Raw genomic sequence first — 19,751 nt, 5'->3', positions numbered from 1 at the left:
GTAGACTAGAAGATGGGATATCTGGCAGGCAGAGAGGATTCTTAGATAGAGTCAGGCATGGGAGATTCACCCCTGGGAAAACATGAAAGAGGATAGATGCATGGTACCTGAGTAGAGGTCACCAGACACATGGCTGAAGGTAGATTGGTAGAAATGGGTTATTTTAAGTTATGAGATAGTCAGAGAAGAGCCTAGCTATATGGCCTACTTATCTGTAAACGTATTTTGAGTCTCATGAGTCATTATTCTGGGAACGTGGGGCCAGGAGAAAAAACAAGCAGCCATACTACAGAGAAGCTAAGTAAGAAGGAGGATTCAAGGCTAGATGCATAAATCTCCCTGGGAAGAGGAAATAGAACAGACATTGTGCGTAGGGGAGTATAGGAACAAGAGGGATCAGGTGAGGGAAGGATAGAGGGAGAGAGTACTGGAAGAAACAGCTGGAACTAAGGGGTGCATCTCAGGGATGAGCTAGAAACCTATTGTAATGCAAACTCCCAGGAATTGGTGAGGGTGACCCTAAGATGCCTAGCAACTGGGGGATATGGAGCCTGAATGGGCCATCTCTTGTCATCAGGCAAGACTTTAAGTGGTAGGATTTGGACACCAACCCAGTCACATAACTTTCAACCTATAATTTGCCCTGCCTACATGATGTGCTGGGGTAAAGGTGGCACAGAAATTGTGGAGTGGCCCACCAATGAGTGGCTAGCTAGAAACTCATGCCACTAGAGGCAGCCCACTGCTGACATTGTCTGGAGGGCCAGGAACAAGAAGCTGGACTGCTGAGACCTAGGATAGAACCAAGTAAAACTGGCAAAAAAAAAAAAAAAAGTCAATGGAATGATTCCTGATGATATTCTGCTATATTCACAGATTGGTGCCTAGCCTAATGGTCATTAGAGACTTTACCCAGAAACTGCTGGAAATATATGCAGAGGCCCCCAGACAAACATTAGCTGGAGTTAGGAGAGTCCTTTAGAAGAGGGGGAGGAAGGATTGTAGGAGTTAGAGGGGTCAAGGACACCTCAAGAAAACCCACAGAATCAACTAGCCTGGGCTCACAGGGGCTCGCAGAGACTGAAGCAATAAGCACAGTGCCCACACGGGACAGACCTAGGCCCTCTGTATATATGTTATAGTTTTATAGCTTGGTCTTCTTGTCAGACTCCTAACAGTGGGAGCCTGGGTTGTCTCTGACTCTTTTGTCTGCTTTTGGGATCTCATGTGTCAATTAGACCACCAGAGGCCCTCCAGCTCAGCAAGCATCAAGAACTCTGAGGGCAGGATGAAGTATAAACGTGGAAAGGCAGGCCTTCGAAAAAGACACTCACCATGGAGGGTGCTGAGCACTTGATTATACTTTTTTAAAACAGAAACTAGAAAGAAATGAAAACAACAACAACACACATTCAGCAACATTTCATAAGGTTTATCTTTATAAAAATTTCTACAATTAATTAACTGTCTTGACAATCTATTTTAGCTTTACTTTTCTCTTGCTGTAATAAAATGTCTTTGACAAACATCATCTTAAGGGAAGGCAGGGATACTCAGCTTTTAGTTCCAGAGGAACGCAGGGAAGTATGGTGGACGAAGCTGTGGCAACAGGCAGTGACGATATGGTAGCAGGAGCAGGAAGTGGGCTGACTGCACTTCATCTGAACGTTAGGAGTAGAGATAGAACAGGTAACAGGGTCAGCCTATAAAAAATCAAAGCCAGGTCTTAGAGACATACTTACTCCATGTCCCAAAGGCTTGGAAACTTTACCCAATAGTGCCACCACCTGGGGACAAAGTCTGTGCTCCCCACACAGAGACAATATGAGGAAATCCAGGAAGTCCATTGATAAGGCTGGAATGTGCCTCAGTGGAATAGTGTTTGCCTTAGGACCAACATCCCAGGTTTGACTCCCAGCACTGCAAAAACAAAACAAAACAGAAGAAAACCAAAACACCCCCCTCCAAAACAAAAGAAAAACAAAACAAAACACCATTCAATTGACGTAGGCTAGAGGGAGGCAGAAAGTGCCCCTCCTTACCTCCTTGCTTGTAAAGTGATAGGAACACAATGAAGACAAATAATGAGGACTTGGTCTTGATGTTGCTTTGTTGCTTTAACACGTACATTTTCATTTGGTGTACATATATGGGTGATGTATGTATGTGTGTTTGCATGTCTTTGGGTGCACATGTGAGTGGGTGCATATGTATATTTGGGTGTGCATGCCTATGAAGGTCTGAGGGTGCTGTAATAGAATATCCCTCTATTGCTTTCTGCATTAGTCACTGAGTGAACCCACAGATGGTCAATAGAGCTTGTTTCACTAGTCAACTTGCTCTTGTGACTCTTTGTCTCTACTTTCTTGGGCTGGAATTATAGGCAGGGGCCACTCCCTTGTTCTTGAAGGTTAGTGTCAGCATAGCAGAATCAAAACCCTAGGATTGATATTCAGACACCTATAAATAAGACACTGTGGTGTACAATTGATACCCAGACACCTCTATGATTTAGGACATAGGTAGTTGTGTTGGGATGGCCAACAAAGAGCAAGGGACAGAAAAAACAGAAGGTCAGAGTGATGAGCAGGATGTAAGTGAGAGCATGATTATTGGCCTTGACAATGGGAGTGTGGTGGTACTTCACAAAGACACCAAGGACACCAGCTGTGAGTATAGAGAAGCCCAGGGCCATGCGAGTGAGAGCCAACCCCAAGGGACTGCAGAGGCCAAAAGAACCACTGTTTTCTGTTCTGTTGTGTGTAGTTCTGTTGTGTGTTTGCTTAGTGACTTTCTGGACATTTCACACAATTATCCATGCCTGTACAGGATTGTGAGTCTATATTCAGGTTTCCCTTTGACCCCAATTCACTTACCAGCATCAGCTCTCTGGCATGTTACCCAGATCTCTTTCCTTTATAGAGTTTCATACTCAAGTAAATTAGTGATCAATAGTGTAAATTACCAAATGTTCCCTAAACAATAATCCAAACTTGATACTGCCCACTGTCTTTATTGGTTCATGTAGCAAACAATGCTGCTCTGTTCATATTGGCACTTAAATATTTACATCTAAGTAGTAATTTCCACCTATTTATATAGTCAACAACTACTGAATTAAATTGCATAAACTAACTTAGTCTTAGCATAATCTCCTTGTGAAACACCTCAAATGAGAATTGGTCATGTGAGTTCAGAAAAAGGAGAATATGGAGAACACTTCCCACCAATTCCCTGCCTGCCTGGTCCTCATGGGACACAACCAACGGAGGTGATCTGAGCTCTGTCCAGTGAGCTCTATCATACATCTCCTGATGAGGGTAGCAGGGCCCCAGGGACACCCAGAAACTCGGGGCATCTGGGGCAGAACCAGAAGGGGTTGAACATTTTCTCCCAACCATGTCTCAGGACTTCCTAAGGAGGCAAGGTCCTAGGAGCTTGCAGGGTCCTAGGAACATCAAGGCCTGACTGGACACAAGAACACCCAGGTTATACACACCTCCACTAGTCCCCTAACTTCAAGGTTCACCTGGGGCACAGCCAGCAGAGGTGAGCTGCAGGCTGACCACCAAATATCACCACCTGCCTTCACTAGCAGGCCTGCAGGGTCCCAGGAACAGCCAGGTTAAACAACCCCCCTACCTGTTGGGTCTACCTGGGGCACACAATTAGCAGAAATGAGCTTTGTGGCTTTTCTGAAGTCTCATCGCCCACTTACCCAAGGACCCTTCCTAGCCAAATCCTTACCTATCTGGTATTCCTGGGGTGCAGATAGCAGAGGTGAGTTGTACTCTGTTCTCTGAGCTACATGGTCGGGCCCACGGCTTTACCTCCCTTATTGGGGAGGCTTGTGGGACCCCAGGAACATTCAGGCCCACCTGAATCACATCCTGCACCGGTGAGCAGTGGGCTGTTCTTTGAGCCCCATTGTCAGAGCCAAGGCTCTGCCTGCCTCCCTGAGGAGTCCTTCAAGCATCAGAAACACTGAGAAAACACCAGGAACAACCAGATGGCTAAAGGCCAGCAGAAGAACACAATCCACAAGAGCCAGGGCAACATGGCACCACCAGAACTCAGCCATCCTACTACAGCAAGCCCTAGATATCCTAACACAGCTGGAGCACAAGAAGATGACCTCAAATCCAACATTATAAAGTTGGATGGATGCCTTTAAAGATTAAATGAATAAATGGCTTAATGAAAATAGAATGAAACAGGGGAAGGAAATGGATTTCAGTGTAAGACCTGAAAAATGAAAATAGAAGCAACAAGAAAAACACAAACTGAAGGAATCCTGGAGATGGGGAACCTAGGGAAGAGAACAAGAACTATAGACACAAGCATAAACAACAAAATACAAGAGATGGAAGAGGAAATTCCCAGGCATAGAAGACACAGTTGAAGAAATCTATACATCAGACAAAGAAAATGTTAAATCTGAAGAGTTTCTAACACAAAACATTTGAAAATTCTGGGGCACTATGAAAAGACCAAACCTAAGAACAATAAGAATAGAAGAAGGAGAAGACTACCAGCTCCAAGGCCCAGAAAATATTTTTCTTTCTGGAGGTTCCTTGTCTCATAGTGTCATGTCAGGGCTTTAAAAATCATTTGTTTGTTTCAATTTATTTACTTTGTATCCTCACTGTAGCCCCCTTCCTTGTCTCCTCCCAGTCCCACCCACCCTCTCTTTTCTCCCCCATGTCCCTCCCCTAGTCCACTGATAGGGAAGGACCTCCTCCCCTTTTATCTGACTCTAGCCTATCAGGTCTCATCAGGGCTAGCTGCATCATCTTCCTTTGTGGACTGGCAAGATGCACCCACAGGGAGAGGTGATCAAAGATCTAGCCACTGATTTCATGTCAGAGACAGTTCCTGTTCCCCTTACTAAAAAACCCACTTGGAAACTGAGCAGGCTATGGGCTTCCTCTGAACAGGGTGTCTAGGTTGTCTCCATGCATGGTCCTTGGTTAGAGTACTGGTCTATAGGACCCCCTGGGCCAGGTTTTTTGGCTCTGTTGTTCTCCTTGTGAAGTTCTTGTCCCCTCCAGGTCTTTCTATCTCACTCTTCTTCCATAAGGTTTCTGGCATTCTGCCCAGAGCTTGGCTATGAGTCTCAGTATCTCCTTTGATACCCTGTTTGGGTAGAATCTGGAAACAACCTAGATGTCTCTCAATGGAGGAATGGATACAGAAATTATGGTACATTTACACAATGGAATAATACTCAGCAATTAAAAACAAAGAAATAATGCAATTTGTAGGCAAATGGTGGGATCTAGAAAAGATCATCCTGAGTGAGGTAACCCAGAAGCAAAAAGAAACACACGGTATAAACTCACTTATAACTGGATATTAGACATATAATATAAGATAAACATACTAAAACATATAGTCCTAAAGAAGCTAAACAACAAGGATGACCCTAAGGAAGATGCTTAATTCTCATTCAGAATAGATAGATAGATGTCTATCAAACAGGATAGACATCGGAAGTAGGAGAAGACAGGGAACAGGACAGGAGCCTTCCACAAAGGACCTCTGAAAATATTTTCAATGAATTCAAAGAAGAAAACTTCCGCATTCTAAAGAAAGGAATGCCTATAAACATACACAAAGCCTACAGAAAACCAAATATAGTACACAAAGCCCCCACAACATAATAATCAAAACACTAAATGTACAGAACAAAGAAAGAATATTTAAAGCAACAAGGGAAAAAGGCCAAGTAACATATAAATGCAGACCACTCAGAATTTCAGCCAACTTCTCAACAAAGACTCTAAAAGCCAGAATGGTCAGGCAGATATACTACAAACTCTAAGAGACCACAGATGTCAGCCCAGACTATTATACCCAGTAAAACTTTTAATCACCATAGATAGAGAATATAAGATATTCCATGAAAGAGGAAAAAAAAATTAAACAGTAGCTATCCACAAACCCAGCTCTACAGAAGATACTTGAAGGAAAACTCCAACTGAAAGAGATTAACTACATCTAAAAAAACATGGGAAATGAATACTCCCAGAAGAGCAAAACCTGAAAGAAGAGAAACATACACACACTTAAACACCTGTAAAGAGGTGTGCTACAATCACCATCATAAAAATAACAGAAATTAACAATCATGGGTCATTAATATCTTTCAACATCATTTGATTCAATTCCTAATAAAAAGACACAGGCTAACAGATGAATGTGAAAACAGGATAAATCATTCTGCCACATCCAAGAAGCATGCCTCAGTAGCAAAGATAAGACATTACCTCAGAGGAAAAGGCTAAAAAAAGTTTTTCCAAGCAAATGACACAAAACACAAGCTGGAGTAACCATTCCAGTATCTAAAAATATAGACTTTAACCAAAATTAATCAAAAGGGATGGGGAGGCAACGACATACTCCTCAAAGGAAAAAAAATCCACCAAGATGAGGTCTCAATTCAGAACATCTATGTCTCAAATGCGTAGATGTTTCTATTCATAGGATATTTCTTCCACATTCATAGAAGAAACATTACTAAAGATTAAGTCACACATCATATCATCTACAAAAAGTGATACTTTGGCTTCTTCTTTTCCAATTTTTATTCCTTTGATCTCCTTTAGTTGTCTTAATCCTCTGGCTAGGACTTCAAGTACTGTATTGAAGAGATATAGAGAGAATTGGCAGTCTTGTCTTGTCCCTGATTTCAGTGGAATTGCTTTAAGTTTCTTTCCTTTTAATTTGATGCTGGCAATAGGCTTGCTTTAATTATAATAAACGCAATTAGGATATTCACTTTATTATGTTTAGGTATGTACCTTGTATCCCTGATATTTCCAAGACTTTTATCATGGGAGGTGTTCAATTTTTTTTCAAGTGCTTTTAAATGAGATGATCATGTGTATTTTTTTTCTTCAGTTTATATGGTGGATTATCAGTTTATATGGTGTTTTTATGGTGGATTACATTAATGTATTTTCATATATTGAACCACCCCTGTTTTGCCTGGGATGAAGACTGTTTTATCATGTGAAGACTACTTTAGCATGGTGGATGCTATTTTTGATGTGTGCTTGAATTTGGTTAATGAATATTGTATTGAGTATTTTTGCATCAATCTTCATAAGGGAAACTGGTCTGAACTTGTCTTTCTTTCTTAGGTATTTGAGTGGTGTAGGCATCAGGGTGACTGTGGCCTCATAAAATGAGTTTGTCAATGCTCCTTATGTTTCTATTTTGTGGAATAGTTTGAGGAGTATTGGTATTATCTCTCATGTAGATATTTTTTAGGTCCATTTGGTTCATGACCTCTGCTAGTTTTATTATTTCTCTAGTTTCTGTCTCAATGATCTGTCTATTGGTGAGAGAGGGGTGTTTAAGTCTCCTACTATTAATGCATGGGGATTTATGTGAGATTTAAGCTTTAATAATATTTCTTTTACAAGTGTGGGTGCCCTTGCATATGGGGCATAAATGTTTAGTATTGAGAAGTCATCTTGGTGGACTTTTTCCTTTGATGAACATAAGTGTCCTTTCTCATTTCTTTTGATTAATTTTATTTGAAAGTCTATTTCATTAGATATTAGAATGGCTACTCCAGCTTGCTTCTTGGATCCATTTGCTTGGACAAACTTTTTCCAACTCTTTCCTCTCAAGTAATGTTTATCTTTGTTGTTGAGGTGTGTTTCTTGTATGCAGCAGATCAATGGATTCTGTTTTCACATCCCCTCTGTTAGCCTGTGTCTTTTTATTAGGGAGTTGAGGCCATTGATGTTGAGAGATATTAATGACTAATGATTGTTGATTCCTGATATTTTGATGTTTGTGGTAGTAGTGTGTGTGTGACTTCCTTCTTTTGTTTTTGCTTGTGGGAAATTATTCATTTCCTGTGTTCTCTTGGGTGTAACCATTCCTATGTTGGCAGGGTTTTTTTGGGGGGAGGGTGAAGGTGGGAGGAAATATTGGTTTTTGCTGACTACCAAACAGGCTGTCATATTTCTCATAGACATTTTCAGACCTTCTATCAAATCCAAAGAGTCACCCTTGTTATAAGGTTTCTGTTGTCCATTAAATGTGTCTAAGCCCAATGCAACAGGGTAAACCAACAACAAAAGAAAAAAGATAGAATGACAGCCCTCAGTTTGGGAAGCCTGTGGCCTTTGAGCTAATGCCAGAGGCTGGGGTGTGGGTGGGCACTCACCCTTTTCCTCAAACTGGAGGTCACAGTGGGCATCAGCTGCCACTCCTAGTCTGCTTTTCTCCTTTGGCTATCTAGGCACATTGCACACTGGGCTGTATTGGAGGGAGTGTTGCTTAGGCAGGATCTCAATCAGTATGAGTATGGGAGAAACAGCTTTCTCTTGAGGCAATTTTCAGTGAAACAGCTATTTTTTTTTTTTGGAGGGAACAAGGGCTACATAAACCTTAGAAATTGAGTACAGCTTTTGAGTGAACATTATTGGTGAGTGAACATTATTGGCTCAGGCTGAGGAATAATTCATTTGCATGAAGAGAAATTCCAGGTTGTTACTGCACATGTCCTTATAAGGAGAGAGGAAGTTTAACCTATAATCTAGTAGTAAAGATGGACACTAGTCAAAGAAAAGGCCCTTAATCTGATTGATGACAGCATGCTGTCCAAACTGTGGACAAGAAGGATACTTGTAAGTTTATTGACCACTTTGCAAAGACAAGATAGCGCAGTCATCAAAATTCCTGAGTCACAGAAAAGTCTGTCAGGTCTTCTGGGCCTGATGTCCAAAGATGGATGCCTCACCAATACAGAGTAATCTTCGGTGACTATTCAGGTACCCAGCAGCCTTTTTCATTTACAAGATTTGGAAGCTGCTTGCTCTGCACTTCCTGTTGACTCAGGTAGAATTTATCTTGCTCAGGTCTCTGATAGAGTTGAAAACTAGATATTTTGTCTTACAGTTTTCCTTGTTATCATATTTCAAAAAGAAAATGCACAAAAGAGGTATAAATTTATAAAGACATAAAACTTAAATGGTGAAGAATCTAAGAAAGTGTTTTAGGGCCTAAGAAAATGTAAGGATGGTAAAGGCAAGTTATGAAGGTTGAAAAACAGTTAGAGGAAGGTATTTTAAGGTTGTAGGTGAAAGCTATGAAAGTTGGAAGTTCTACTACAAACATGTTTTAAAGGTGGGAAATGCAAGTTTAGGAAGATTAGAGGATGTGAAATCTTGAATAGCAGTGGAAAGCTATTTGAGTTTAAAACTTTGAACTCACCAAAATAGGATAGAGAGTGGAGACATCCTCCAAGGTTGCCAGATACAAAGGACTGGACACTGTAAAAATAATTCTTACCTGATCATTCTCATAATCGTTCTCATTGTATATAGTTTATTAATGTTAGAGAAAAGACCAATTATTGTATGAAAAAGGGAGATGCTGGGGTAAATTCTTTGAAGGTTTTTCTGTGTATATTTAATTGTTAATTTAGTACAAGCAAGGAGCTAAATACTGGCAGAACCTTGGTATTGTTATTTCTATGGCCCATCCTATGGACTCAGATTTTATAAATATTCATCCTTCCTCACTACCCTAGAAGCAGTCAAACATTGTATCTGATTTACTGTAAGAAATATCTGACTGCCAATAGCTGTGCAGGAAGAGAGAGGAAAGCTGGGAGGGAATATAGGATGTGAAAGATTCAGCCAGAAGACACAGAGGTGAAAGGACAAACCAGAGTGGAACAAGAGGTATAGCAAGACACATGGCAAGATGTAATGCCAGAATTAGCAAGATTAAGTTAAGCGTAGCTGAAAGATGGCCTTAGCTAAAAGGCCTAAGCTTTAAAATATTAAAATGCTTGTGTCATTATATCGCTGTGAGTTCCAAGAAGGACCAGTATGTGTAGTGGTGTGTGTTGGTGTTTCCACCCGTACATACACTTGAAGAAGCCAGAGATATCATGTATTAGGCTTTATTAATCTCTTTTTTATTTCTGAAAGCAGAACTGTCACTGAAGCAGGTAGCCAAGAAGCTGAGGCAATCTCTTTCTGTGCAGTTCCAAGTGAATTAGCATTAATGGCTTACATAAGACCACACCAAGATTTTGGAGTATATGCTGGGAATATAAAACAGGCCTTAAGTATATACAGAAAGTACTCTTATCCAAGGAACTTCTCAGCCTCTCAAAGTAAGTTTCATTTGCATTTCTATGGCAGATGAAGCTGAGATTTCTTTTTAGAAAAATAATATTTATTTTACACTAGATACTTGGCTTATCAATTCTCAGATGCTTGGTCAACAAAGCAGTGTTGGGTGTGGTTAGCATTTCTTGCTGTGAGCCTTTAGTCTAATCATAGGTTGGTTACTTACTCCCACTGTGTTTGTGCCACCATTGCACAAGCCTATGTTGCAGATTGAACAGCTGTGTGTGTACATGTGTGGGAGTTTCCTATGCTTTATAATTTTTGTTTCATTTGTTTTATTTTGGTTTGTTTGCTATATTATCCTGTTTTTTAAATCGGAGAGAATGGAGTCAAGGAGTTGGATTGCTTGTCAAGTGGTGAGGATCAGCTAGGAGTTAGAGAGGAAAAACTTGATCACAATACATTGTATAAAAATAAATTTAAAAAGTCTTCATGATCAATCAACTCTAAAGAGAAAATTTAATTTGTTTTTAACTGAACTATAGAGTGATACAATTAAACCTCTCCTTTATTCTTGAAAGGTTATAGCTTGTGTACTATAAAAAGAGCCTGATTAGAGACAGATGGCAATATATAAAGCACACAGCACAGAAAGTCTTACACACTTATGAAAATGAACTGTAAACAAGAAAAGAGAAGCTAAATAATGTTTTTTTTTTCAATGAGTTATGTATACTCATAAATGTGCAAGGGTCCCACAATACACAGTTTCAGGTGAATGAATATAGGCCAATTTCTCAAAAATAAAGAATTATAAACAGGAAACACAAAAATCAGTTCAGTGACCAGTTTTCAAAGAGAACTGGGTACAACTCGGCAGTTGACATTCTTTACAGATTTAATAGAAGCGTCATGTAACCATCTGTTATCTGGTGTGTCGGACTCATATCTGAATTTGGCGTATAATATAAAGTTTTAAATATTTTCCTCAAGTCAAAATATTATTCATTTTTATAAATTGTTCTTTGCTTAAGAATGATGTATATTTGTACCAGCCCATGGTCACCAGAAACATATGGACACATTTGGAAATGTTTGATGCTTTAAATGATAAACTTATCATTAAACATCATGAAATGTTGAAGAAGTAAAGAATCACACTGAGGTCACTTGTTCTACTTTACTACTAGTACACAAAGAAAATGAGTTTTCAAATAAAAGTCAAGTTTACAATTTAGAGAAATATGTAAATAGTATTAGAAGATGAAAGAATAAAATATGTTTTGTCAAAACTTGAAACATTAACCACAAAATCCTCAACTACAACATCATCTCATCTCTGATGGGGATGAATGCCTTAAAGACTCCCACGGAAGTAAGAGCACATGAACTAATCTGTAAGATGGACTTTTCCGAGGAGGATCCAAGATGGCGGCGCCGGGAGGACACTCTTTCTGATTAACAGCACAGCAAGGTCTGCAGAGTGACAAGCAGATGAAACTCTGGGCCTTAAAACACCAGCGATTGTGTTTCCCAGGTGAGAGGAAACCCCACAGTCACCCAGCTAAACTGAAGAAGAGTTCCAGGTCCTGCCAGGTGCTCCATCACCAGCCCAGAGCCATATGCTGGTGTGCTCTGATCACTGTCCCAGGCTGAACCCTGGGCCCTGCAACACCAAGCCTGGGATTTCCAGTAAATCCCACAGTGCAGGAAGTGATTGGAACCCACCTTAGGTCACCCAGACAATCCCTGGAAAAGGAGATGGGTCCTGTGGGCACCCAGCAGCCAGCCCAGAGTGGGGCACACAGCCGCCAGCACAGAGTCCTTCCTACACACCCAATTCACCATCCCAGACAGAACTGTGGGCCCCAGGACACCAGATACTGAGTTTCTCTGTCAGGTGAAAACCCCATGGGGAGGAGAATAGCAGGTCTGACCTCAGAGCACTCAGCCAACACCCCCGCCCCCCAGAAAAGTTCTCAGGAAAAGTTCCCTGGGTTCCTGCAGGTGCCCAGGCACCCAGTCGCCAGCAAGGCGGAGCGATGTGCCTGTGCCTGTGTATTCTACTCACTATCCCAGACAGAACTGTGGACACCAAAACACCATAGTCTGGGTGTCCCTGTAGGGAGGAAACCCTATAGTGAGGAAAACATCAAGTCCAACCCTCAGGACACCCAGCTTCAGAAAATTTTCTGGGTTCCTGCAGGCTCTAGGCTCTGGTCTTCTACTGCACGTATGAGTGCTGTGCTCACCTGCCATTGATTATAGCTAGGGTACTGGGGCACACAGCTCCAACCTCAGACCTACAAAAGCCTGAGAGCCATTGGAGCAGCCCTCAGATACTGCTCCACGGGGCTACCAGTTATCCCTAGCTAAACTGACGAAACCACAGGACTCCCTGGTTCTTCAAGAGGGCTGAGCTCAGCAAATACAGTTTAAGAGCAGCAGCAACAGATCACTAAATTCAGAGCAAGAAACAGCAGCAAGGCAGCCTTCTCCAGGACTTCTCCTGATGAGAGGAGAGCCTTCCTGAACATCACAGTTACCACACAGGTCCATGGGCCTGAGGTGAACTGTGACAATTCCTGAGAAGCACCACCATTCAGTTGTCCATACCCAAAAAGCTGAGAACTCCTTCAAAACCCTGCCAAGGGGATTCTCCCCACCCTAGGACTCCAGCAGGCATCAGAAATTAATAGTCAACACCTGAGACAGTTGGATGGGTAGTGGCCACCATAAAAACACAACCAACAAAAGGCAAAGGAATATGGCATTCCCAGAACCCAGTTATCCAGGGGTAAGTAGCTCTGGACACCCTAACATAAGTGAAAGTCAAGAAAATGACCTTACATCTTTTCTTATGAAGAGGTTAATGGGGGAAACAAATAAAATGCTTAAAGAATTAGAGGAAAATAAATTCAAACAGATTATGGCCATCTGTAAAGAAATACAGGAAGATGCAGCCAAACAGTTGTGGCTTTCAGAGAGGAAATGATTAAATCACTGAAATAAATAAAATAAACAGAGGAATGTTCAAACAAACAGGTGAAGGAATTGAAGGAAAAACAGGAAAATACAGTCAGTCAGTTGAAGGAAATAAACAAAATGGTTCAAGATCTGAAGATAGAATTGGAAAAATTAAAGCAAACACAAACTGAGGAAATCATGGAGAGGAAGAACAGAGGGAAGAAAACAGGAGCTACAGAGGTAAACATAACCAACTGACTACAATAGATGGAAGAAAGAATCTCAGGTATGGAAGATACAATGGAAGACATCAATGTATCTGACAAAGAAAATAACAAATCTAAAAAATACTAAAATCTGTACACCTAAAGAAACTAATCAAGAGGGAGGACTCTTGCTAAAATTCTCAATTCCTATCCAGAAAGACAAAGAGGCTGGACATCAGAAGAAGGAGAAAAGAGGGAACAAGTCAGGAGCCTGACACAGAGGACCTCTGAAAAGCTCTGCCCTGCAGACTATCAATGCAGATGCTGAGACTTATGGGCAACCTTTGGGCAGAGTGCAGGGAATCTTAGGAAAGAAGTGGGAAACAGTAAGATCTGGAGAAGACAGGAACTCCACAAGGAGAACAACAGAACCAAAAAATCTGAGCACAGGGGCCTTTCCTGAGACTGATACTCCAACCAAGGACTATGCATGGAGATAGCCTAAGACCCCTGCACAGAAGTAGCCCATGGCAGTTCAGTATCCAAGTGGGTTCCATTGTAATAGGAACAGGGACTGTCTCTGACATGAACTGATTGGCCTGCTCTTTAATTACCTCCCCCTGAGGGGGAAGCAGCATTACCAGGCCACAGAAGAAGACAATGCAGCCACTCCTGATGAGACCTGATTGACTAGGATCAGAAGGAAGGAAAAGAAGTCCTCCCCTATCAGTGGAATTGGGGAGGGGCATTCCTGCAGAGGGTGGAGGAAGGGAGGGATTGGGACGGGAGGAGGGAGAGAACCACGGGGGGATTCAAAGTGAATAAAGTGTAATTAATAAAGAAAAAAAAGAAAAGAAAAATTCCTGACATAAACCATCCAAGAAATCCAAGACAACATGAAAAGACAAAACCTAAGAATTATAGGAATAGAGGGAAAAGAAGGTTCCCATCTCCAAGGCCCAGAAAATATTTTCAACAATATCATAGAAGAAATTTCCCCAACTTAAAGGGGAGACCTATGAACATACAAGAGGCCTTCAGAACATCTAATAAATTAGACCAGAAAAGAAAATCCTCCTGCCACATAATAATCAAAACAGTAAGTATACAGAACAAAGAAAAAATACTAAAAGCTGCAAGGGAAAAAGGCCAAGTAACATATAATGGCAAACCCATCAGAATGACTCCTGACTTCTCAACAGAGTCTATGAAAGATAGAAGGGCCTGGATGGATATCATGCAGACCCTAAGAGAACACAGATGCCAGCCCGGACTAATATCCAGCAAAACTCTCAGTCCTGATAGACAGAGAAAATAAGATAGTCCACGATAAAAACAAATTTAAACAATACCTACACACAAATCCAGCGTTAAAGAAGATAACAGAAGAAAAAATAAATCCCATGAAAACTAACTACTTTCAGAAAAACACAGGAAATAAATAACCTTACTACAGCAAAACAAAAAGTAGCCAAGCACACAAACATACTATCATAGCCAACAGCAAAATCAAAGAATCTAACACCAGTGGTCATTAATCTCTCTCAAAATCAATGGATTCAATTCTCCAATAAAAAGACACAGAATAACAGAATGGATGCAAAAACAAGACCCAACAATCTGTTGCATACAAGAAACACACCTAAGTCAAAGATAGACATTACCTGAGAGTAAGGGTTAGAAGACCGTTTTCCATGGAAATGGACCCAAGAAACAAGCAGGAATAGCTATTCTAATATCTAATAAAATAACCTTTTAAACAAAATTAATAAAAAGAGATGAGGAAGGACACTTCATACTCATTAAGGGAAAATTCCACCAGAAAGACATCACAATCTTGAACTTCTATGCCCCAAAAACAAGGGTACCAACATTTGTAAAGGAAACATTAATAAAACTTAAACCACATGTAGATCCCCACACATTAATAGCAGGAGACTTCAACACCCCATTCTCAACAAAAGACAGGTCAACGAAACAGAAATTAAACAAAGAAACAATAACTCTAACAGAGGTCATGAATCAAATGGACCTAACAGACATCTACAAAACTTTTCACCCAAACACAATAGAATTTATCTTCTTCTCAGCAACTTATGGAACCTTCTCCAAAATAGACCATATAGTTGGTCACAAAGCAAGCCTCAACAGATACAAGAAGATTGAAATAATCCCTTGTATCCTATTTGATCACCATGGAATAAAGATGGATCTCAACAACAACAGAAATAGCAAAAAGCCTACACACACATGGAAACTGAACAACTTGCTACTACCTGACAGCTGGGTCAGGGAAGAAGTAAAGAAAGAAATTAAAGTCTTCTTAGAACTCAATGAAAATGAAGACACAACATACCCAAACTTGTGGGACACAATGAAAGTAGTGCTAAGAGGAAAGTTCATAGCACTAAGTGCCTTCGAGAAGAAATTTGAGACAGCTCATTCAAGCAACTTAATGGCTCACTTAAAAACCCTAGAAAAAGAAGAAGCAGACACACCAAAAAGGAGTAGATAGCTAGAAATAATCAAACTCAGGGCTGAAATCAATAAAATAGAAACAAATACAACAATTCAAAGAATCAATGAAACCAAGAGCTGGTTCTTTGAGAAAAATCAACAAGATAGACAAATCCTTAGCCAAACTAACTAAAAGGCAGAGAGACACCATCCAAACCAACAAAATCAGAAATGAAAAGGGAGACATAACGAGAGACACTGAGGAAATTCAATCATTAGGTCTTACTTCAAAAGCCTATATGCCACAAAATTTGAAAATCTAAATGAAATGGACAATTTTCTTGATCGATTCCACTTACCAAAGCTGAATCAAGACCAGGTAAATCAATTAAATAGTCCTATATCCCCTAAGGAAACAGAAGTGGTCATCAAAATTCTCCCATCTAGAAAAAGCCCAGGACCAGATGGTTTCAGCGCCGAATTCTACCAGACCTTCAAAGAAGAGCTAACTCTAGTTCTCTTCAAACTATTCCACAAAATAGAAACAGAGGAATACTACCAAACTCATTCTTTGAAGCCACAGTCACCTTGATACCTAAACCTCACAAAGATCCAACCAAGAAAGAGAATTTTAGACCAATCTCCCTTATGAACATTGATGCAAAAATACTCAACAAGATACTTGCAAACCGAATCTAAAAACACACCAAAGATATCATCCACTATGATCAAGTAGGCTTTTCCCCTTCCATCCTTTTCCCCACCCTCTCCTCTGTGCATCCTCTCTCCCTAGATATACCCTTATGCCAACCCCATCACCCTGCCCTGACTCCCCTCAGAAAAGAGCAGACCTCCCAAAGATATCAGTCAAGCATGGCATAGGAAGCTACACTAAGACCAGGCACATACCATCTCATTAAGGCTGAAAAAGGCAACCAGTAGAGTGAAAAAAGTCCTACAAGAAGGCAAAAGAGTCAGGGACAGGCCTCACCCCACTGTTAGGATTTCCAGAAGAACACCCAGACACTTAGGCATAATGTATACGCAGAGGATCTAGGTCAGACTCCTATAGGTCCTCTGATCTCTCAAGTCTCCATGAGTCCCTGTCAGTGGATTCTATGGCACAAGTTCTCATGGTGTGTCCCTCACCACTGTGGTTCCTCCAGCCCCTCCTCTCCTCCTCTGCAGGACTCCCCAAGCTCTGCTGAATGTTTGACTGTGGTCCTGTGCAGCCTCTTCAACAAAAGGTGCTGGTCTAACTGGAACTTGGTATGTAGAGTAATGAAAATAGATCCATATCTATCACCCAGACAAAATGCAAGTCCAAGTGGATCAAAGACCTCAACATAAAAACAGATACACTGAACCTGATAGAAGAGAAGGTGGGGAGTATTCTTGAATGCCTTGGCACAGGAGACAACTTCCTGAACAGAAGGCCAACAGCACAAGCACTAAGATCAACAATTAATAAATGGGACCTCATGAAACTGAAAAAATTCTGTAAGACAAAGGACACTGTCAATGAGACAAAATGACAGCCAGTAGACTAGGAAAAGATCATCACCAACTCCACATCTGACAGAGGGTTAATATCCAAGATATATAAAGAATCCAAGAACTGGACATCAACAAACTGAATAACCCAATTAAAAATGGGATACAGATCCAAACTGAGGATTCTCAACAGAGAAATATCAAATAGCTGAGAAATACTTCAAGAAATGTCCAACACCCTTAGGCATCAGGGAATTGAAAATCAAAAGTTTTTGAGATTCCATCTTACACCTGGAAGAAAGTGAAAGATCAAAAATGTCTAGTGGCAGCACATGCTGTCGAGGATGTGGAGCGAAGGAAGCACTCCTCCACTGCTGGTGGGACTGCAAACTTGTACAGTCACTATGGAAATCAATATGGCGGTTTCTCAGGAAGTTGGAAATTGATCTAAGCCAGGATTTTGTAAAGGCTGTGTGGTGAAATGTTGGTTTTGTGGGTGCAATCTTGTTTGTAATGAAACTATGTTGCCTCACAGGGTTGTTCTTCTGACTCCTGAAATATAAGCAAGTTTTCCCCTGGGGGAGTTCAGGTTCGTTAGTACCCTCCCCATGCCCTGACCTTATGGTTTCATCATTTGTAAAATTTCTTTCACATATATCTGTGAGAAAGAAAATAATACCAGAACTACTTACCCAACAATGACATGTGAGGAAATCTTTATTAAACTTTCACTTTATAAAAAGTTGTATTTTTATTATTTTAAATACTGTGTGCAGGGAATAATACTGAATGCCTGTGATCCCAGCACTTGGAGAGGCAGAGGCAGGTGAATCTCTGTGATTTTAAGGCCAGCCTGGACTGAAAGACAAAAACTTCTGTCAATCTTTATTTATTATTATTATTATTATTATTATTACTTATAATTTATTCACTTTGTATCCCAGCTGTAGCCCCCTCCCTCAACTCCTCCTGGTTCCATCCTCCTTCCCTGGCCCCCCACCATGTCCCTCACCTAGTCCACTGATAGGGGAGGTCCTCCTCCCCTACTATCTGACCCTACCCTAGCCTATCAGGTCTTATCAGGACTGTTTGAATCCTATTTCTCTGTGGCCTAGTTAGGCTACCTCACCAGGAGGAAGTGATCAAAGAGCCAGCCACTGAGTTCATGCCAGAGACAGCCCCTGCTCCCCTTACTAGGGAAACCACATGGAGACTGAACTGCCCATGGGCTACATCTAGCAGGGAGTCTAGATCCTCTCCATGCATGGTTCTTGGTTAATTTATCAGAGTCTGAAGGATCCCCTGGGCCCAGATTTTTGGCTTTGCTGGTCTCCTTGTGGGTCAATCTTATACCAAAGGAGAGAAGGTGAATCACATCATGGATACTCAATCACCTCCATCCCAGAATCTCTTTCTCTCCTAATCAGATATCCACCAACAGTGTTCTAGAACCTCACAGATTATCTTGAAGTGTTTTTTTTATCACTTCAAGGAGTTTTTGATGAGAACACACTTTTGCACAGCAGCCATCCATTGGTGGCCAAAGCTCCTCAGATAGAGGTAGGACTACATGAGCCATTTTCTTATCATGTTGGAATGTTGACATGCTTGATTTTATTTTACAGTTTCTGTGTGAAATAAAATCACACAGACTCCTGTCTGTGTCTCTGAAGACAACTGTTCTCTCTCTCTCTCTCTCTCAATCTTACAGTCTTTATTGCTGCACTCCATTGATATCTGAGTCTGAGGGGATTGTGGTACTATAAAAATGAAGAGTCTGAAAGGACTCCACTATATGGTCTCACACTCATGGAAATAAAGTCAGCCCTACATGAAATCAGTAATATGAAACCACAACAACAGTAGCAGCAGCAGCAGCCTATGTGAAACTAGAAAGCAAGACCAGAAGAACCAAGGCTACACAGAGAAACCCCATCTCAAAAATACCTTGAGAAAAGAAAAAAATGTGCGTGTGTGTCCATGTGTAGGTGCACACAGATGTATGCAGGTGCCCACAGAAGCCAGAGGTTATGAATCTTCCAGAAGCTGGAGTTACAGGTAGCCATAAGCCACCTGACTTGGGTGCTGGGAACCAAACTTTGGGTCCTTTATAAGATCAGAACACACTCTCACCAACTGAGCATCTCTCCAGCCCCATTACTTTCTGCTCTTTTATCTAATGCTAATACTTTATACACAACGTGTTTTGTTCAAACACATACCCCATTCCTTCCTTTCTAATTCCTCTGCTATGTTTTCCATAACTTTTATCTCCTGAAGAGAATGGTCTTAATATCAAACTGCCTTCTAAGTTTATGTCTTTTATCAATAAATTAATTCAGCACTCATATCTAATCAAAGAAATTTTTAATGAAGTGGTAATGGGTTAACACAGAAATTCACAATGGGCCAAAGTGCAGAGAATAATTGTCAATAGAATGCTCATCCATAAATGGAAAATTAAAGATTCTATAATGGAAACAACATTGACAATATTAATGAAGAAACTTTATCGGTATTGAAA

The 19,751-nt window shown here is 40.8% G+C and overlaps 1 protein-coding gene across 1 annotated transcript in view; it reads right to left on the bottom strand.

Moving 5' to 3' along the window:
• Positions 1–1,417: 1,417 nt before the first annotated feature.
• Positions 1,418–19,751, bottom strand: part of LOC129670142 (cytochrome P450 3A21-like) — a 25,313-nt gene continuing 6,979 nt past the window's right edge. Inside the window, exon 4 of the mRNA XM_055598597.1 lies at positions 1,418–1,703. Coding sequence (XP_055454572.1) covers positions 1,554–1,703 — 150 coding nt within the window. The 3' untranslated portion in view covers positions 1,418–1,553. The remainder of the gene's footprint in view (positions 1,704–19,751) is intronic.

This window comes from Psammomys obesus, unplaced genomic scaffold (assembly GCF_907164565.1).
Source record: "Psammomys obesus unplaced genomic scaffold, mPsaObe1.curated_primary_1811, whole genome shotgun sequence".
NCBI lineage: Eukaryota > Metazoa > Chordata > Mammalia > Rodentia > Muridae > Psammomys > Psammomys obesus.
The sequence above is the reverse complement of the archived record's forward strand: the minus strand, read 5'-3'. Positions and strand labels throughout refer to the sequence as shown.